The sequence below is a fragment of the Oryza glaberrima genome, chromosome 9, assembly GCF_000147395.1.
Source record: "Oryza glaberrima chromosome 9, OglaRS2, whole genome shotgun sequence".
NCBI classification, from domain to species: domain Eukaryota; kingdom Viridiplantae; phylum Streptophyta; class Magnoliopsida; order Poales; family Poaceae; genus Oryza; species Oryza glaberrima.
In genome coordinates this window covers 7,857,698-7,879,794 of record NC_068334.1, presented here as the reverse complement: position 1 = coordinate 7,879,794, position 22,097 = coordinate 7,857,698, and the positions used below count along the sequence as shown (strand labels likewise).

The 22,097-nt window shown below is 41.7% G+C and overlaps 1 protein-coding gene and 1 pseudogene across 2 annotated transcripts; both read right to left on the bottom strand.

Moving 5' to 3' along the window:
* Positions 1–6,581: 6,581 nt before the first annotated feature.
* LOC127783865 (uncharacterized) lies at positions 6,582–9,876 on the bottom strand (annotated as a pseudogene).
* A 2,497-nt stretch (positions 9,877–12,373) lies between these two features.
* On the bottom strand, positions 12,374–17,137 carry LOC127785302 (uncharacterized). 2 transcript variants are annotated; one of them, XM_052312739.1, is made up of 4 exons: positions 16,754–17,137; positions 16,584–16,657; positions 14,241–14,938; positions 12,374–14,157 (listed from the first exon to the last, which is right to left on the bottom strand). In XM_052312739.1, exons 3-4 carry the CDS (start codon positions 14,646–14,648, stop codon positions 12,982–12,984), a joined length of 1,584 nt encoding a protein of 527 aa, XP_052168699.1. In that variant the 5' UTR covers positions 14,649–14,938; positions 16,584–16,657; positions 16,754–17,137; the 3' UTR covers positions 12,374–12,981. The 2 variants fall into 2 exon arrangements, with proteins under 2 accessions (XP_052168699.1, XP_052168700.1); XM_052312740.1 differs by having other exon boundaries at positions 16,608–16,657.
* Between the last annotated feature and the right edge of the window lie 4,960 nt (positions 17,138–22,097).

The window sequence follows — 22,097 nt, the reverse complement described above, 5'->3', positions numbered from 1 at the left end:
TATATGTATTTATACATATATATGTTGCAAATGCATATGCATATGTGTCCTATATGTTATACTATATAAGCTATATACCTAGAATCAAAATCTAACAAAAACAAGTTCAAGTTCAGTTTAAACTTGCTTTGAACTAGTTAGTAAAGTAGTTAATATTAATACCTAAGTAATTGAAAAAGTTTCATACTCATTTGAATTGGGTATATACTCAATTTCAACAATGGTGCCCGGGCACCATGGAGCACCAAACAAATTTACTATATATATATATATATATATATATATATATATGACCAAAATATATTTACATTATAGAAAATGTGTACACATGCATATAGAAACATATGTAGTCATGTATTAATTACAATCCATTATATGTCCTAGCTAGCTACGATTTCGACGTAGTAGTAGTACTCGCTGCTAGCTCAGAAGCTAAGGACCGGTGAATTGTGTTTCCGCCGTAGTAGAATTCACCCTTGGGATCGAGGATTTCTTCGTTGATGAATCCTATGAGTTGTTCTTGAACCGCCGCGATAAATTCCTTGTGTGTGGTCAGGTTATCCCTCATGCGAATAAACTATATGAATGTATGAAATTGATTAGTAATTAAACAAGAAATCGTTACGTAATGAAATTTTGAATTTATTTGTACGTACATCGAGCTCTCTTGTGGTGATGATTTGGTCTGCAAGGCAGTGGCAATACTCGCACACGTAATAGCCGCACAAGTTAGTTCCCTGCTTTTGCTTTGCGCACTACAAATAAATGACAAACAACGAGAGATCTAATTAATATACACTTGTATGTATTTGAATCGGAGAAATATAAATGTAGAGCATGTGTACTCACAGGAAATTTGAACTTCCGCCTAAGTCTTTCTCTCCATTTGCCACGGACCAAATGACGGAACCGATACCAAGCCCTACATGGAGTTTAAAGCTATGATTCGTAGTAGCAATTAACATAACAAGATTTTCTTAATTAACAGAGGAACTTATGACGGTACCTATCTATAAGTTCGAAAACATTGTCAAACGTAGACTCTTTTTTATCCATTGAGTCATATACGTTGACGGTGCAGGCCAACAGGTCGAAGAGTAAAAGCACCCAGTGGAATCTGCAATGTGCGTGGGATGCATTACATATGAAACACTTAGCAAGTTCGTACGGGAATGAAATTTGGTATGTAGGAAGAGAGTAAAATTAAACTAACTCTGTGTTGTACGGCAACAGTATGAACGTCTTGTAATGCTGCGCCTTCAGGAGATGGACGAGATTGTCCTCTGTTTCTTGTGGATATTGGTCGAGCATTGCGACGTTTACTCTCCGAGGGTCGATGAATCCAGTATCGAAAACCCTCTGCCGTCGGGCCCTTTGAATCTCCATTCTACAACGATAAAAGGGAGTATATTATTTTCTATAGTCTACTTATATACAAGGACCTAATTAATTAAAGGAGACGTATAGTAAAAAATCTAACTGAACGATATACTTACAAAATCCAGCAACTCATAATAGAGACATCGAGGGCGTCCAGCTGGTATAGTTCGTAGATTCCCCTGAAATTGATCCAGAGAATGTCATCTCCTTGCAAGAAGTCCGTGTCCCTGATCCTCGCTCCGATCATCTCTCTACCGGTGGCGCTCATCTCCATGTACAGCTGATGGAACTTGTACATTTGTGTGGGTAGGGACTGCAGCAGCTCAGGCTTGACAAGCGGTTTACCGAGTTCGTATATGTATTTCACTTCCGCCTTTTCGATTGGTGCGACTCCTAGCAATTGATCCGTAGTTAGACGGGTGTCAGTAATAAATTGTTCTATCGTCATTTCTTTACCGGTCACCAATGGCTTGATCTCCTGGTTCGGTTGCTCTCCAAGCTGAGGGACTGGTTTGGACTTTCCAAAAGATGCTTTCTTCAGCGTTCGCTCATAGTCCGATAGCTTGATGGCCTCCTTGACAGATGCAGACATACCCCTGAAGAAGTTCCTGACACTAGGGTCTATAGGAATCTTTTTTTCTGGACTTCGAGGCTTGAATTGTCTCTTGACTTCTGATGCAACATAAGCGTCAAGCTCCTCTTGCGTGCAATCGTACCCCGGGTCCTTGTTCTTGGCGGCGTCAACTTTCGCCTTCTTCGTTGCCCTTGTGTGGGCAGGCGGTAGAGCTGGGGGGGCCCTTGACTTTGAAGGTGCCGGGAGAGGAGCTTGCGGAGGAGTAGGTGTAGGAGCCCGAGGAGGCGTCGGTGCAGGATCCTGAGGAGGAGTCGGTGCTGGAGCCTGAGGTGGAGACGGTTCTGGCGGATCATGAGGAGGAGACGGTGCAGGATCCTGAGGAGGAGATGGCGGAGCCGGAGAAGATGGTGCACGAGACGCCGCTTGTCGCCCAGGGAGGATGATGTACCGCCTGCGCCATAGAATAATGGCATGGCTTGTGTCTTGTAGATCCGTCTCACCGTCTCCTCCAGGGTAATCCAGCTCGAGGTCCTCGTACGCGCCTTCGACCAACTCAACTTCGACCTTCGAGTATCCTGCTGGAATCGGCCTGCAGTGGTAAGTACTGAAGGGTCCGTTGGGATGGCCATGCCCGACGCCACCTTCATGTTGTGAGAGATTATTTATTAGTAATCAACATATATAAGCAGCAACTAGCAGAATGGCTAAATCTAAAATATATAAACTACGAGCTTACCTTTATTGATAAGTTCTTGTAAGGAATATGCAGCTCACATGGTGTCCGCTGAGTGATGTCATCAACGGGACAGGTCGATTCGTCCTGTGTTTGCATAGCGTCCATGCTCTGTGATCCTACCTGCCCCGTTGAGGCGCAGCTGCTACGGTTTCCTGACGGGCTCACCATTACAGGAGGAATGGTCGACTGGGGATCAGGGGACCGATGTGCGGCCATGCGTTCATCAACCTTCCTTGCCACCTCCTCTTGCATGCTGAGTTCGTAGCTCGATACCCGGAACTCTAGATCTGCAATCTTCGCCTCGGTATCTCTCTTACTCCTCATCCGACTCCTGTACATGTGGATATCCTCCTTGAAACCAATCTTCCAAGGAATCACCCCTTTCCCTCGTGTTCGTCCTAGATGCTCTGGAGTCTGCAGGACAAGTGTCAGCTCGTCCCTATCTCTGTCCGGTCGGAACGTGCCCTGAGAGGAGGCTTCCACTGCATCTGTTAGTCGTCGCGCAGCCTCCCGTATCTGATCACCGAAGACCAGTGAGCCATCAGCTGGGTTGAGGGTTCCACCGTGAGCATAGTACCAGAACTTCGATCATTCCGGCCAATTGGCGGTTGCCGGTTCGATACCCCTCTCAATCAAGCTAGCCTCCATCTCCTCCTACTTCGGTATCGCGACGCTATAGCCTCCTGACCCCAAGTGGTGATGGTACTTCTTCTTGGCGGTATTTTCTTTGTTTCTTTCCATCATCGCCTGCCCTTGTTCACCTGTCTTATAAGCAACGAACTCGTCCCAGTGATCCCTTAGCTTTGGGAATGTGTCGAAGTTCGGTGTCTGCCCCTTCAGGATATATTTCTTGTACAGCTCTCCCTTGAAGCTCTGAAATTGTTCTGCCATTTTCTTCAGAGTCCACCTTTTCACTTTGTCCTCTGTACCCGAGGGAAGGGTGAATGTCTCGAGCATTGTGGTCCACAGCATCTCTTTCTCTGAATCTAGGACAAAGCTCTCATGATCTCCGCGTGCCCTTGTTCTTCGCCAGTACACCGTACTGACAGGCACGTTATCCCGCACAACCCAACCGCTGTGACGTACATAGTTCTTGGCGGCTTCGGCCGGGGCACTAGGACGTCCATCTTCTTCCACTTCCGTTATGATGTGCTGACCCTCAAGCTTCTTCGCTGCACCTCGTTGCCCGCGTGCCCTCTTCTGTCCAACGGAGGGTTGACTACCACTAGCCTCCTCCTCCTGGTTCCCCTCCACATCCCTTTCCACGTACCCCTGCTGGTTCCCCTCCGCATCCCTCCCCACGTTCCCTTCCTCGTTCAAGTACTGGTTTGGATCCTCGTTCCCCTCTTCTTCATTCCAGTACTGGCTGCTTCCCTCCGCGATTGTATGGTACAATATCTGTTCCTCATCGCGGTTAGCCATCTGTTGATACAAGAAACATCTGCTAAGTCACGAGACATTTATGTTTTAACAATCTAAGTCATGTATGCTAAGTGTAAATGTCGTACATTAGAACCCTACACAACCTTACGTGCTAAGTCTAATTACAAATCGTGATATAAGCTAAGTCTAGGTGACGTATATTATACAACCCTAGCTAGTAAATAATTATATACTAAGTCTAATTACAAATAAAATAATCTTATATTAAAACTCAAATAATATTACATGCTAAGACTAAAATAGTCATGTATATGCTAAGTGTTTCGTGCGTATATGCTAAGTCTAATTAAGACTACAATAGTCAATTGCTAGGAGTCGCACCAATTCCGTAGTCAATAATTACATACTAGTTCTAATTACAAATAAAGTAATCTTATATTAAAACTCAAATAATATTACATGCTAAGACTGAAAGAGTCATGTATGCTAAGTGTAACTGTCGTATATGCTAAGTCTAATTAAGACTAAAATTGTCAATTGCTAGGAGTCGCACCAATTCCATAGTCAATAATTATATACTAAGTCTAATTACAAATAAAATAATCTTATATTAAAACTCAAATAATATTACATGCTAAGACTAAAATAGTCATGTATGCTAAGTGTTTCGTGCGTATATGCTAAGTCTAATTAAGACTACAATAGTCAATTGCTAGGAGTCGCACCAATTCCGTAGTCAATAATTACATACTAAGTCTAATTTGCAATAAAATAATCTTATATTAAAACTCAAATAATATTAGAACACTACACAATATTATATGCTAAGTCTAATTACAAGTCTAATATTCTTAATTGCATTACAAATATAACAATCATTTATATTATTACGTCACTTGCCTGCACGAATTCCTTCTAGGGCTAGCTCTTCCACTCCGGCTTGAGGGATGACTCCGACAACACGTCTTTTCTGCAAGATACAAAAAATATGTATTAGGATAAATGCGAAGTAACATATATATATTTCATTTCATGTTCACATTCGTTCGCTCGTTCTCATTCACGTTCGTTCTCGTTCACGTTCGTTGTCGTTCTCGCTCACGTTAATTCGTTCGATCGTTCTCGTTCTCGCTCTCGTTCGTTCGATCGTTCTCGTTCTCGTTCATGTTCTCGCGGCAACGTACGTTGACGTGTTCGTTCTCGTTCACGTGTTCGTTAACGGCGGTGTGGCGGCATCGGGCGGCGCTTGGCGCGGCAGCGTGGCAGCGGCAGCGGCGGCGGCGTGGCGACGGCGGCGGCGGCGTGGCGTTGCATGCGGCGGCGGCGTTGCGCGGCGGCGAAGGCGGCGGCGTGGCGTGCCGGCGGCGGCGTGGCGCGGCGTCGTCGTGGCGCGGCGTCTCGTGGCGGGCGGCACGACGGAGAGAGAGATCGAGATCGGAGATCGATGAAGGGAGAGGCGGCGGCGGCTCTCACCCCAGAGATGCGGCGGCGGCGGAGGAGACGGAGGCGGTGGCGAGGACGACGAGCTCGAGACGACGGCGAGATACGGCGGCGTCGGTGTGGGGATTTGCCCTAGGCAGTGGCCGAGAGAGATCGATCGGCCAAAAACGTTAAGTGTTGGTGGAGAAGACGAGGGCGCGCATCGGGAATATATATAGCCCTCGATCTTTAGTCCCGGTTGATGAGAACAACCGGGAGTAAAGATATCTTTACTCCCAGTTGTTGAGAACAACCGGGACTAAAGAAAAGATCTTTACTCCCGGTTGTTCTCAACAACCGGGACTAAAGATCTTTTCCCGCTATTTCCAAATTCTTTTTGAACCCGGTTAGGGTTAAGAACCGGGACTAAAGATTATAGCACTGCATATTATTTTCGCTTACATATGTGTTTCTAAAATAGAAGTTAATGCATTAACATTATTTAAAGCACAAAGATTAATGAAAATTACTTCGAAAAATTATTTTTGTCTGTAATAAATTAAGTGGATAAATCATAATAAGCAAATATATGACTTAAAATGAATAAAAATTCCAATAATCATATATACTTAGGATATGAATGATATTATTAAATTGGTAAAAACTCTAATTAAGATATGTATGTACATACTGCATGATTTAAAATTAATAAAAATTGTAATCATCATATATACTTAGCGTAGGAATTATATTAAATTAAATGTTAAAAACTCTAATTAACATATGTAAATGCCACATGCATGATTTAAACCTTTTAAAAATTCGAATAGTCATATATAAGTAGCATATGAAAGATAGTAAATTAAATTATGAAAAACTCTAATTAACATCTGTAAATGCCACATGAATGATTTAATACTTTTAAAAATCCTCTAGTCAATTATAATTAGCATATGAATGATATTCAATTAAATATAGCATATGAATGATAGTAAATTATGCCATACATCAATTGATTTATATGGATAATCAATACATCCAAAATAGTTTACATCGTATACACAATAATTACGGCATTACATCGGCGGTGACGGTTGACCGCACGTACTTTCTCCTCACTATTGTTCCCTCCTTGTGATCGCTGCATGAGTAAGGGGTGTCTTTATTTGATAGGAGGATGCTAGGGTCAATCGTCACCGTGAAAGGGGGTTGCCCATCCAACTGATCGTAATCCTCATCAGTCTTGTCCTCAACTTCGACGATTTTTCTTTTGCCTGGGAGAACCACTTGACGCTTAGGCTCGTCAGGCCCTCTGCCCTTCTTTCCTTTGCTAGACATGTCCTTCACGAAAAAGACTTGCGTTACATGATTGGCAAGGACAAAAGGTTCGTCTGAGTATCCAACCTTGTTAAGGTCAACAGTTGTCATACCACTGTCATCAATCATTACGCCTCCACCAGTCAACCTAACCCATTGGCACCGGAACAGAGGAACCTTGAGAGGACCATAGTCAAGTTCCCATATATCCTCGATGGCACCGTAATACGTGGCAGTTGTTCCATCGTGTCCCATGGCATCGACACGAACAGCGCTGTTTTGGTTCGTGCTCTTCATGTCTTGGGCTCTCGTGTAGAATGTGCACCCATTGATCTCATATCCCTGGAATGTCACGATCGACCCAGACGGTCCCCTCGCTAGGAAGGCAAGTTGTTGGTTGATCGACTCGTTACCCATGAGATGTTGTCGTAGCCACGTGGGGAAAGTATCAATGTGATGCCGTGTAATCCATGCATCGGACTTACCGATGTTCCTGGCGCGAACTAGAGCCAAGTGCTCCTCGATGTAAGGAGCTACCAATGAAGAGTGTTGCAGAACAGTGAAATGGGCTTTACGGAATAAGTTGTTGTCTACCGTCATTATTACTTTCCTTCCGAGAGTTCCCTTTCCCCGTAGTCTCCCTTCATGGCGTGATTCAGGTACCCCGATTGGACGAAGGTCTTCGATAAATTCTACGCAAAATTCGATGACCTCCTCTATTCCATAACCCTTGGCGATGCTTGCCTCTGGACGAGCACGGTTACGAACATACTTCTTCAGAACGCCCATGTACCTCTCAAAAGGAAACATGTTGTGTAGGTACACAAGCCCGAGAATACGGATCTCTTTCACAAGGTGACAAAGCAGATGCGTCATTATATTGAAAAATGAAGGTGGAAATATCAACTCAAAACTGACGAGACATTGCACCACTTCATTCTGAAGGGCTTCTAATCTATTCGGATCGATGACCTTCTGCGAAATTGCGTTCATGAATGCACATAGCTTTGTTATTGTTGCCCGGACATTGTCTGGAAGGATACCCCTTATTACAACTGGTAGCAGTTGTGTCATCAACACGTGACAGTCATGAGATTTTAGGTTTGTGAACTTCTTCTCCTTCGTGCTTATTATTCGCTTGATATTCGTGGAGTATCCAGACGGTACCTTTATGCTCTCCAAGCATTCAAACATACTTTCCTTCTCTGCCTTGCTAAGAGTGTAGCTGGCTGGACTCAAGTAATGGCTTCCTTTCTCCTTTGGTTCCGGGTGAAGGTCGCCGCGTTGTTCCATATGCTTCAGATCATTACGTGCTTTCAGTGTATCTTTCGACTTTCCGTATACACCTAGGAAGCCAAGAAGGTTTACGCAAAGGTTCTTAGTGAGGTGCATCACGTCGATTGCGTGGCGTACGTCCAAGAATTCCCAATGTGGTAACTCCCAAAATATAGAGTTCTTTTTCCACATCGCCGCGTGACCATCTTCGCTCTCTATAGGCTGGCTTCCAGGCCCCTTTCCGAACACTACTTTAAGATCTTTAACCATAGCAAACACTGTTTCCCGCTGCGATGTTTAGGCTTCGTACGGTGGTCGGCCTTATATTCGAAGTGCTTGCCTTTCTTCCGTACCGGGTGGTTTGCTGCAAGGAATCGACGATGACCCATGTATACAACCTTCCTACAGTGCTTAAGATACGTACTTTCTGTTTCATCCATACAGTGAGTGCAAGCCTTGCACCCCTTGTTGGACTGTCCGGATAGGTTGCTAAGTGCAGGCCAATCGTTGATGGTTACGAACAGCAGCGCTCGTAGGTTAAACTCCTCCTGTTTGTCCTCGTCCCACACGGGGACACCTTCCTTCTTCCACAACTATTTAAGATCTTCGACCAGTGGTCTTAGGTACACATCGATGTCGTTACCAGGTTGCTTGGGGCCTTGAATAATAATCGGCATCATTATGTACTTCCTCTTCATGCATAGCCAGGGGGGAGGTTGTAGATACATATCGTAACGGGCCAAGTGCTATGGCCGCTGCTCATCTCTCCAAAAGGATTCATGCCATCCGTACTCAAACCAAACCGTATGTTTCGTGCGTCCTTTCCAAATTCTTTAAATTTTCTGTCGATGTTTCGCCACTACGAACCTTCGGCGGGGTGTCTCAGCATCCCGTCCTGTTTACGCTTTTCAGCGTGCCATCGCAACATTCTAGCATTCCCCATGTTCCTGAACAAACGCCTTAGCCGTGGTATTATAGGGAAATACCACATTACCTTAGCAGGAATTCTCTTCTTTGTTAGCTGCCCGTCAACTTATCCTGGATCGTCTCGTCTAATCTTGTATCGTAGTGCTTTGCAAACAGGGCAGGCTTCTAGGTTCTCATACTCTTCACTGCAATATAGAATACAATCGTTCGGACATGCGTGAATCTTATGAACTTCTAGTCCTAACGGGCAGACTATCTTCTTAGCCTTGTACGTTGTCTCGGGCAATTTGTTTCCCCCCGGAAGAATGTTCTTGACGAGTTTCAATAAATCGCCAAATGCCTTGTCACTAACCCCATTTTTTACCTTCCATTGCAAGAACTCCAGAGTGGTATCCAACTTTTTGTGCCCCTGCTCGCAACCTGGGTACAACGAAGTTCTGTGGTCCTCCAACATCTTGTCCAATTTATGGGCCTCCTTTTCACTTTCGCAGTCCTCCCTGGCGTCCTGCAACATCTGACCAAGATCATCCGCAACGTCGTTACCATCAGCAGCTATTTCCTCCTCGCCCGTTTGATTTTCTTCAAATCCAACATACTGAGCAAAGTCCGAAATATTGTCGTCTTCTACTTCATCTTCTTCCATTTCAACACCTTGCTCTCCGTGGGATGTCCAACAATTATAGCTTGGCATGAACCCCGACTCAAACAAGTGGAAATGAATAGTCCTGGATGCAGAATACTCCTTCTGATTCTTACACTTATTGCATGGACAACAAATAAAACCCTTTTGCCTGTTAGCTTCGGCCACTCTCAAAAAATAGTGCACGCCGTCAATAAACTCTTTGGACCGCCGGTCAGCGTACATCCATTGCCGATCCATCTACATGAGTTAAAAAAAAACCGTACACAAATAATTATTTTTACAATAATGACAGTCATACAATAATTATAAATCTTTATTCATACAAAAATCATAAAATATTACACCAAATAATTCTTAAAAACTATTTGTAAAGTTTTAAACTAATTTTAATGTGTTTTACTTCTTTTAATTTTTATTTTAGTTTGTTTTCTATTATTTAAGATTAACTTTCACTAGAGTTTTCCTTCTCAACTATTTTATAAAACCTTGTTTAGCAAATGAACTAAATTTCTATATATTCTTTCTTTCCCACACACATTTTCTCTCTCATCAACTTACAACTAAATTTTGGAGACAAAAAAAAGTGTGCAAAACATAGGTGCAAATGTAGTATGACAAAAAAAAACATTGGAGGATGAAGTTGCAAACCTTTTAGGCACCTCCGATTTGTATGTAATCACCAAAATAAATTCAATAAAAATTTTGGCATGACCTCCCCTCTTTTTTGAAGAAATTTTGAAGCTTGCTCTGGCAGCTGGAGGAGGAAGAAGACATATATATATATATAGGGGTGGGACTTTAGTCCCGGTTGGTAGCACCAACCGGGGCTAAAGATCACCAGGATCTTTAGCCCCGGTTGGTAATACCAACCGGGACTAAAGTTATGATCTTTACCAACCGGGACTAAAGATCCCGGGGGGCCTGACATGCCCTGACAGCATTCGAACCAGGACTAAAGATCATCTTTAGTCCCGGTTGGTGTTACCAACCGGGACTAAAGATCAAATATGCCCGTTACCCTTTTGAACCGGGACTAAAGATCATCTTTATCCCCGGTTTTTATTGCATCCGGGACTATTGTGGAAATCGGCCGACCGACGAAAGATGATTTCTCCACCAGTGTAATATTGTATTGTGTGCCAACTCAAATCGAGGAGGATATATAACAGGCTTCCTGTAATTAAAAGACAGACTCAAATGCTTGATCTGTCGTCTACAGCATCTTTAGCAACCAAACAACGATTACCACCCCAAAATTGCCGCCGTTAACATTCTATATATACAGATATACTACTCAAAAACTTTGCTTTGGGACTCCACTCGACTGCTTGCGTGTTCTTTACTCTTTCTTATCAACTTAATACTTAATTTTCTATAGAAAAGTTTGTTTCGAAATAAGATATATATATTAATCCATGTTTTAAGATTTTTTTAGCTAATACTTAATTAATTGTGCGCTAAACTGTTATTCCGTTTCATATGCTGGAGGGAAAGGGTTCACGACCTTAGAAACGTTGCATAGGAATCACTGTTTACGAAATTCTGTTCCGTTGTTCTTGTTGCATTTTCTTAGAAAAATTATCAGATCTTCTAAGAGAGCAAGGCCAACAGAATAGTCATTCCTGGGCAACTCAAATTGAGACTTAGGGATAAAAATATTGATTACACTAATAACAAGTCTAGGTTAAATCATACAAGGGATGATTACACTAACAGCCAAAGGTGCTAATGTGAAACCTTACAAATGGCTAGTAAGTTCTACAGCAACAAAAGTACATGAGTAGTACATCAAGATTTAAAGTTCAAATCTCCATAAAAACAAATTTCAGATTAGTTTGTTTGAGTGGCTAAGTTCTTAATATATAAAGGCTGTATACATCCGGTTGGATGTAGAGACGAACTAAAAAATATCCTTCTCCTAAAAAAATAGCAACAAAAAAACAACATTTCCGTTCTATGACTAACAGCTCGTGGTTACTTTAATAGCATTTTCCCTCCGTTCTAACATATAGCATTTCCGTCAATGTATCTGTTCCACGTCAATGTGTGACCTATTTTGACTCAACCGGTTATGTAAAATTGCTTTCCTCTACTTGGTTACAAACCAATATCGATCCCAAAATTGATCTCTGTATATATAAAAAAAAATTGACCCGTTTCATACTTACATTTGTATAATTCTATCCTCTTTTCCATCTCCAATTTGCCTTCTTGCCCTCTCTAGCCTAGTCCCCAGTTTTTTTTTTTTTTTTGGATTCAAGAAGCAATGTGTAATTTTATAGCAGTTGTCATAACCAGTTTTGCATTACAGGACAATCTGAATACAACAGATTATACTGCAAGAAATAATATCTCTGCAACACTTAAACATGTAGTTTTTGACTTGGGAGATACCAGGACATCACGTATTATACAAGAAATGTTCCTCAAGTCTGGCAATCTGTAGGAAGGCAAATTCTTCTCAGAATCTCTGAGCAGTGCCTAAGTTCCACAGCAAAAATTTCGAGACCACGACCAAAATCTCCTGATTCGATGCCTTTTCTCAAACTATAGTGTGAATACGTCGATCAAAGCATGGGATGGATATATATAAAATGTTAGTCAGATTTGACACATTAAAGTGTCCAACCATCTACCTATTTTGTGGTACCAGCTTTGTTCATTGGAACCAATTTATTTACTGCAGAACTCATCCAAGTACCATAGGCACCAAGATGTGGACCAATATGTGTCATACATATACCCCGAAATACTATGATAGACCTACATAAGATGATCAAGACGCCATGGAAAAATTATTTTCAGAAAAGAGGTTCATGCAGGAAGCTTTTGTACAAGCCTAAGTAAGATGGGATGCAACATAATTAGTTTTCTCTTGTCCGAATAGGAACATTTTGTTTTTGGCATGGGATGCAATGTGAGATCACAGCTGACACCCCAGAATGTTCTCACGACAACCAACAAAGAGGTTGCCTTATCTACACTATAGCTGTTCAAGCATTCTTGCCGTCGATGTTGCATAGACATCACCGTTCAAGCATTCTTGCTAGTGTAGATCAGGTTAGCAAAATGGACATTTCTGCCAGCTGAATGAACATTCCTAAGAACTTAGACGAGCCAACTAAAGCTGACTACATATTGATCCATCACTTACAGGATTCAATTAGTCAAGTTCCACAAACTGGATGTCAGTAAGTCTAGGCTAAACTTGCAAGTGATCTATGACTAGTCCCTTCATTCAACAGGTAGAATAGAAGGATCTATGACTAGCTAGTGCTTGAGATGACATTTGCACAGTAACGCTTTAAGACAAATTGAGCAAGGGCACTAATTGCCATCCTTGCTGAATAGCATTCCTCCTATATGCCTCAGTGCTTTCTCATACTCTGCCTTCTGAAACTCATCGAACCTTGAAGTGTCTGCCAGCAACAGCTCCGTGTACTTCTTGTAAAGTGTAGTTTCCTTCTTCTCCCTTGCTTCTTCCTGCTTTATTCTGGCCAATTCAAGCTGCTCTTTCGAGAGGCGGAGTTGTACCTCTGACATCTTCACACGATCATTGTTAAGCATGGTCTGAAGATGCATCGCATGTTTGATGTCTTCTTGCACCTCGCATGAGGAAGACGATGCCTTGCCTTTACGTTTCCGACTGAACTTTGGTGCCTTGCAAATTCGTGGCTGTGTTTCTTTTCTAGGAATGTTTTCCCTTGTCGCCCTCTCGTTGTCTTGTGCATCGAAACCTTGTGGACGTGATTCTTTTTCAAGCATATCATCCCTTACTGCCAACCCCTGTTGATGTTCATTTAATTCTGAAGTGTCAACAAGACGAAATCCAGTGGGCCAGGAAGTATCAGCTGTCAATAATTCTGATTGCTTCTTGGAAATTCCTGTGTCCTTGGTGCAAGCATCTTGTTGTTTCAAACTGGCCAACAGAAGCTTTTCATTGGAGATAGAAGGCTCTACTTCTGTCAGCTCCTCAGGGTTCTTGATAAGCATGTCTTCTTGCATCTCTGAAGACGAAGTTGACCTCTTAACTTTAGCTTCCTTAGATGTCATGCAAACTTCTTCACCAATTTCTTTTCCAGGCATTTCTTCAGAGTCTTCAGAAGATGACATGTACTCCCAAGAATCAGACTGCAGTGTTCTTTTCGTAAATAAACAAGACATGTATGCTTTCCACTTGGGTTGGTTCCAAACTGCTTTCCAGCAATGGTCGAAGGCGAAATTATGCTCTGCTTCTTCGAGATACATCACACGTGCTTCCTCATTATACATCAGCCAAGTTTTGTCCATCAGTTGCATGCCCTCAGAGTGGCCACTAGGATATTTTGCCTTAACCCGGCACCAACAATCATGGAAGTGTGCCACCTTTCTGAATATCTTGTGCCAGTGGCCCTTCACATGTTGAAGTTCCCTTCTTCGAGTTGCAGGGATTGTACTGTTGTATTCTGCTACAACCTTTTCCCAGTACCTGTCAGTCTTGTAATAAATCAACCAGGCGCTTATCTGTTGTTCCAGCAGAAAGATGTTAGTGCGCCATTTGCAAGGTCCAAAAATTACAAATAGAAAAAAGGCCAAGGCATGCTTACCAATCTTATGTCCTCCTTTTCTGTCCAATATAGTCGCTTAGTAGCCTTCTCAGGTTCAGCATTGTCAGTGCCTTGTTCTCCTGGACCAGTTACTGAACGCGGGGTGCCTTGGTCAGACAGTGCCTTGGATGGAATAACTGGAGCAGGTAAAAATGGTGATGGCATAGCTCCAGCAGGAGGTGGTAATGTGTATGGAGCATATTGTGGTGGAACAGCATATTGCAAATTTTGTGTGTATGGAGGATAGTGAGGAAATGGTGGGAATGGGAAATTCATTGCATATGGTGGTTGTGAAAATAGGTGCTGCGGATATTGTTGGTGGCAGAAATTCATGGAGCTGTCTTTATCTGGTGTGACATTTTGACAACTTTTTTTATCTGAAGAACCACCAGGTGGGCGAGGACCCATTGCAAACGAGAGAAGATTGTACGGAATGTGTATATTGGGTGTGATCAGATGTGTGTGAAACACATGGGTTTGGAGGCAATTCTGAACCACCTATTTGGCAAATGTTCCCAACAAACTGTTAAGGGAAATATACCCAATAGCTCTTTTGTTCAGCTCTTTGTGTACTTTCAGTCACTGTCCTGGAGATACCACAAATCGGAAACATTAACACTTGATCTCCCACTAGACCAAAGCAGGTCAGCAGAAACAGTAGTATTGCAATTAATTGTGTCAAGGCCGGTGTAACACTCCTGCAAAAAAGCATAATAGAATAAAAGATTTGAAATTATGTACTTAATCTGATTTATTACAAACAATAAGAATTTTTTATCACCTAATGAAATAACTCTATTAAATTCATCACACTACAAAACAAATTATGAACTCAAATTTTTAACTCTTTTGCTCTGAAGTATATTGAGTTAGGGCCCTTTTAGTAGAGCCCAAAGGCCGGATTCTCTAATGAATCAATTCCCATTTCCACATGGAACACAGAGTAACCAAAGTACTGCTCACAACAAGAATTAAGTGAACCAAGCAACAAAGTGCCGACCAAATAGGCAAGAAATTACCAACCCACAATCAAAACCTTTGATGTGCCCCCTACCGTCTGCCAAGTGCCAACTCCTGTCAACTTCAGCATATTTTTTTGGAACATTACCAAGCTCAAGTTGTCTAGTAAAACACGCAACCTTGAACAATCAAAGTGCAAAAGGATTTACTCTAATTCCAGTGGTGAGAAATGAACATGATACAGTTCGACCAAATGTGTGTGTCTTAAGTCACTCCGGATAAGACATCTAGAGAAAGATCAACAAGACCTTTAAGTAGACCAAGATGCACAATATATGAAACAGAATATGCTGTTTCTATGTTTGAGAAGCCAACTGTTACAGTGTCCTAAAAGGAATCAGAGGCCAATAGAAATACAGAGCTTAATGCAAGACCTATTGGAGTCTTGCACCGGACTGGAAATGCCATTCTCAAACAATGTAGACCTATCGGAGTCTTGATAGTGGTATTCAACTGTTTTTTACATAATAAAGGTTCTGAAGAAAAAAGGGTACATCATTTGCAACAAGTCTTTGCATAAATTCCACAAGTAAAGCTAGTGTTTACTATGACAGATCTAATTCACCTGTGCAAATTGAATGTCAAAATCATTAATGGAAACTAAATGTTCCAAGTTTCACAAAGGACATGTTATCTCCTAAATCATTTTGATATTATGACGGTATAAGGGTAAGAAACTGAATGGAAGCATCAGTTCTACAAACATGGCAGAGCATGGGATAAGAGAAAACACAAGCTATCTTTGAAAGGAGCAGTCCATCTCCACAAACTAAACAAATAAGATGTGATATGAAAAGAAAGTGCCTGTTCAATAAGGAAGGAGGTGCATAATGCCATCACTAAACTGAATGTGGTCTATTTAATAGTTTACGTCCAAAAATAACAAGCAGCCAACATCCAAACTTTCATAGAACCTAATTGTAAGAGTTCCCTAATAGTCTGTCCTACAGGCCACAGTGTCATCTAAAAGAAAAATAATTGCCATAAAACTGTAACATCCATTGTCCAGTCCAAAAAAGCGAGAAAATAAAAGCTGCATTAGCCACTCTATGACAGGCAGATAAACTAATCTTTTCCACAAACAGAAATGCCATTTACATCGACAAAAATGAGAAGAAGCTCAAGATTAGGAAAGACAAATACGGTACATGGATGTCATCTGCCAAGTTGGGAAGATAACTGGCATATAGAGTGGTTAATTGCACAATGCAACCCATTATTTTGACTACTGGGACAAATTTCTATAAAATGGCAGCAATAAGCACAACCACATTACTGCATTATCATAAGAAGAAATCAATAATGCATAGTCTGCAAGCATACACTCAGATTGATGAAAATGGTAACCTAATCCAGCTGGATTCTTGGGCTCAGGCCTCCTGCTTCGATCCCTCCTCCTAAAGAGAGAAAGGAAAGGAAAAAAAAAAGCTAGATCTTCAATAACACTGCAACACGAAGAAAAGAAACTATTTCTACTCGCCCCAGCTCCCAACCTTGGGTGGAAATCAGAGATTGACGGCGAGGGCAACAGCCGGCTCCTCCCCGATGCCTTTCTCGGAGCACATCAGGAGGTCGGAATTGCGGCGGCGGGAGGAGGAGGAGGAGGCGTACGCGAAGCAGCGCCGCGGAGACGGGAAGCTCCCCCGGTGCAGCGCGTTAGGGCCGCGGTGGTCGGGAGCGCGGGCGGGCGGCGGCGCTGCGTTGGAGGATGGAGATCACGCGGGGGCTCGCCGGCGGCGAGAGGTCGGAGCGCGGCGTGGGGGGAAGGAGGCGAGGGTTTTGGCGGCCGGATTTTGGTGGCGGAATGTGAAGGCTAGTCTTGGACTCGCTTTGCATCAGCAAAATTTAGCTATTTTGCCAATTTTTGTGAAATCAGCCTAATTTGTATTTCTTGTTATAAATTTATTATTGAATATAAATAAAGCCTTTTTCTTTTCTTTTTTTTTTTTTGCATTTCTCCCCGCAGACAGCATGAATTAGTGATGTGAAATGTCTATTTTGCCTCTCCCTTCCCCTTCGGTCTTTTTATCATACTATAGCGCCCTTCTGCGATGGCAGACAAGATATAAAGTTTCAACATGAGTCCGTAATTTGCCGTTGCTCTTTCTGACAACCACCTCCCTGAGCAACTCGATCATCATCGTCGCAAGACTAGCGACACTGCTCACTGAGTTCCTCTAGATCAGTCGCGACTCTTCTGAGACAAACGCAAGCCTCTCCATGTCCTTCGTGTTGGATGAGTTTGGATGTATCAACCTACCTTGTAGGATTGTCTTCCTCATACCCGAGATGGTAATGTGATGGAATATGAGTAACAACGTGGTAGGACAATATAGAGTTATTGGGAGTTGTTAGATTGCCTCAAACTTTGTCATGCATCAAACTTCTCTTATGGCAAAATTGAAAGGAAGCTCATTTTAATGCATTCAGGGCGTCCTTGGGCCCGTGCGGGCTGTGCGACCGAACCGGCCCCCAAATTTTAAGGGCCCCTAAAATATTAAGTATGTCCTATATATAATAATATTAGTGGCTTTAATTTTTTTAATTTGCAGTTCAAATAGGAGTAAAACAAGGCCCAGAACACTGCAGAAGGTGAACCGATCTATCTTCCATCGTACTCCCGTCCAGGCGTCCGCGTCGTCGCGTATCGCCGAAGTCCCGACGCCGCAGCCGCTTCGTCTCCTCTCCCCAGTCCCCTCCGGCCTCTGCTACTACTTCATCGCTGATGATCGGCTGATCTCCATGCCCGTTTCTAATTTTACTATAAAAAATTTACTAGGCTACTAGAGCCCTATTTTAATATTTTGCACGGGGATCGATTTGGCCGGGACACCCCTGAGGGCAACACCAATGTATATAGCTAAAGTAGTCCATGTTGAGTTGTGATCCAAATTCATTTGCACTTAATAAAGGCCAGCTTCTGCCGTAGTGGAGCGGAGGCCCGTCGCCGATAGGTTTGGGCCGGAGCGTAGGGTACGGATCATCATCCCATTTAGGGTTCCACCATATATATACCTCTTGTAAGCCGCCGTGCGGCGATGTAACCTTACCTCAGATATAGTAAAGATATTTTGCTGGCTGGCGCTCGTGGTTTTTTCTCTCCTGTTTTGGGAGAGTTTTCCACGTTAAATCTCGTGTCTTCTGTGATTGATCTATTTGTTCTTTATCGTTTGTTTACCTATCGTTTCCTAACAGTCCATATAGATGAGACCCACATTTGTGGGCTTTAACTATTGCAACATACACAATATATATAGGTAGAAAGTAGGTGGAGGAGGAGAGGGGAAATAGAGACAAATGATATATTTTATTCTATATGGGCAGCCCATATGCTTATGGATAACTTTTGCTATTTCTCTCCTATGGACTACTTCCACAATGTGGTTAGGTAGCTGAATGTATTATTTTATTTACTATGGACTAGTTTTGTAGTATATTATGGATGCCCTGGCTGCATTGATCCGGTACGCACATAATTTTAGTTTATTACCCTCCAATATTTTTTTCTCAAGCAACTCACAAGTACGCACATAATTTTAGTTTATTATGTGATCCGGTTATGTGAGGCTTTTTAGCTGCCATGGATGTGATTTGGACTGGTTTTGCCACAATGTACTCCAGCTGTCATTTATTAAGTGGCTGTGAATAGAAAAAGGAGATAAAAGATGGGAGAGAAAACGAACCAACAAACAAATCAATCCCCCATCTCATTCTTCACTCTGTAATGGCTGTTCTTTGAGATAAACCAAATTGCTATTGATATTTTTGGAGGTTAATTGAGCAAAAAAAAAAGTACGGATAATATGGGCCAAGAGAAAATTTTGAGATATTAAAATGAACTTTTTTTTTAAAAAAATAAAAGAGTGGTTTATGCGGTCTGTTTTTCAAAAATTATGAGTATACCACACAAACACAGTTATGAAATTGCATTTCCCGGTGTGCCAAACATTTCTTCTTCTTTGATTTAATAGTATTAACTTGCATTCCTCCCTGTTTTCCTAGTTTTATCATTTTGTCCACCTAGTTATCAACAAGTGCCCGAAGAAGAATGAATCCATAATAACGGTCTAAAGTGGCAAATTCGTCTCTGCACACTATTAGCAGGCTCTCCAAGAATACAATTCGTTAATTTTCATGTCTATTCAACAGAACTTATGCGCAATCATCCTCTATGTGAGCAAGGATGGAAAAACATAGTTGTATATTGATGTGAGCTCAAGTAGTTGAATGGAACATGCATAATATAAGTAAAATGAACATTGTGCTTTTTATTACATGCAAAGAGTGTTGTCCTAAGGTTGTCACAAGTGCTAGAGCTTTTATGCACGCCATGGGGTGACTAATATGGCCCTAACCCTGCCTTCCAAAAAAAAATATAACCAATACTCTTCTATAATCGAATAATTGAGATTTATCACCAAAAACTAAAACTAAGTTTCCAATATTTGTTCTTACCTCATGAATGCTTTCCTAAAAGATAAAATCAAATTCTACATGCTACTAGCCATTGAGCACATTTGTGGGTCCAAATTTTACACCTCAAATAAACGTGTGGATCCAAATTAATTTTCTCGTCCATTGAGCATACTTCATTCCCCAAGCTCTCCGCCTCTCCCTTGCATGTTTATAATTTGAACATCCCTTCCAATATCTCTTTAAATTTTAAACAAAGAAATCTACTTGACAACCCTGAACTTTAATTTCATAGAAGTTTGAATGCAACGTTTTACTTTTAACCTTGGTATTAGTCTTGGTTTGTGATCTATAACAAGGACATATAAATCTAATATTATATAACAATGATGAATTTTCAATCCTAAGTTAAAGATTATGAATTTTTATTTTCTATGAAATATAATTCATGATTTGTAAAGACATTTTTTGTAGGTTTGTCTCTTCCGGTATATTTATCTGTAAGAGATCATTTTTACATGAGTGGTGTAAGAAATCACACTATTAATTTCTCAAACAACCTGCCATGATGTGTATCCCATTTAACCAACTCAAATAACTAAGTTTGAGGAGAAGGGGAGAGAGAAGATCGGGAAGATCGATACGCTAAACGAGGTGATCTATTAGTACATGATTAATTGAATATTAATTATTTTAAATTTAAAAGTTAGATTAATATGATTTTTAAAGCAACTTTCCTATTTTTTTTTTCAAAAAACACACTATTTAGTAATTTGGAAAGCATTCGTGCGAAAATCGAAAGAAATCTTCTCTCTATCACCTGCTGCCGAACGCACAGATGAAGGCACTTGAGTGCCACGCTAAGGGGTTGTTTGGTTGCATGCCACAAATTGCCACGCCTAAAGTTAGTCATGCCACAGTTTTTTAGCTATTGTTTGGTTCATGACACAACTGTGGCTAGCCACACATTTTCTCTATATGGCCCCATATGTCATACACTAGTATTTTTTGCTAACTTTGGCTAAGTTGTGGCTAGCATTTTGCTAGCCACACATTTTGTGACAGCCACACCTTGCCTAATATGGGGTTTGGCAAAGTTAGTAAGCAACCAAACATCCCCTAAATACCGACAATTCCCCCTTTCTCTACATTGCAAAATCCATTGTCGTGTTGTCCATATAAATCATCGCTATCCATTTTTCTCTGTATATGCATGGAACTCACGGAGCATGTATGCTATGTTTTGAGGGAAAAATTCACTCAATGCTTTGAGAGTTGAGACCCTCAGCTCTGTGGTGCAAAGAGCTCCAGTATAGCACCGTCCATCCCATGTTGTAAATGGGGAGACTCCCAGATATTCCTTACTGTTCCTATGCTGAAAGGCACTGGGAAGAAAAAAGAGATGGTAGAATTTCTCTCTATCAGAAACCTTTTCCCCATGCTTCCCAAGCCTAAATTATTCCTCCCAGCAGCGTCACCTAGCATTCCTCTCCAGTTTCTAGTTATGGTTTCTAGAGAGATGAGTGAATGTCATCTAAATTTATATATTTGTAACAATTAGCGGTCAACTGGTTTGGAGCGGAAGGCATTAGGAAAAGGCATGAAAAATGGTCAGCAATCCTTCTGTATTGAATATGTGAGCAGGTGGCATGATAGCCCTGAGTTGCAGTAGTATGGAAGGGCCTTTGCACCAAGTAGACTGGATTCATGTAAGCTGTGTGTTGGCGTAGGTACATAGGATAAACAACGGCACTTTCTATCATCCTAGATTCATTCATGCAATATATTTTATCGGGTAATCTTATTTCCGTCACCACTATTAGATGGTTGCATGATATGTATGCCCCATAGCTAACAGTACTTCTAATTGAGTAAAGTAAAATGGAGATATTGCGTTCATAATTGCTTCCCAAGAGTGCATCAAATGATTTATGTAGCTAGCATTTAAAAGCATCTGCAATGTTATATGAAGTATATGGAGTCACTCTCATACACTTCGGCGTTTATGGTAGGCACTCTCACCAAAACTAGTTACTAGGCATAAGGTTTGATTCTAGTGCAGCGAGCACGTGGTTGGGCCCATGCGTTATTGCCTATTGTTGCAAGTTGGAGATTGCTCTTTTTATTTATTGTAGTAGGAACCCACAATGCAACCAATGCTAATTTATACAATATGGACAGGGGTGGAGCCAGGTGTGGGGCAGCTTGGGCTAAGCCCCACACCCGGTAGAAAAAATACAAGGAATTTGCTAATTTTCTTATTAAAATTTGTTCAAGATGTTCGTAATCTAGTGATTAAGCCGTACTCTTGGTATAATCCTGGCTCCGCCGCTGAATGTGGATGTTTCCATCCGTCACTATGGCGCTGACATGGGCTCATGTCTAATACCCTTGCATGAAAGATACACTTTTGATGATCTAAAG

Excerpts from the sequence above, each read along its gene's own strand:
- LOC127785302 (XM_052312739.1), bottom strand. The coding sequence starts at position 14,648 with ATGGGTCCTCGCCCACCTGGTGGTTCTTCAGATAAAAAAAGTTGTCAA. Across the intron at positions 14,158-14,240 it reads AAAAGGAGGACATAAGATTG|ATAAGCGCCTGGTTGATTTA; the intron begins GTAAGCATGCCT and ends CTGGAACAACAG.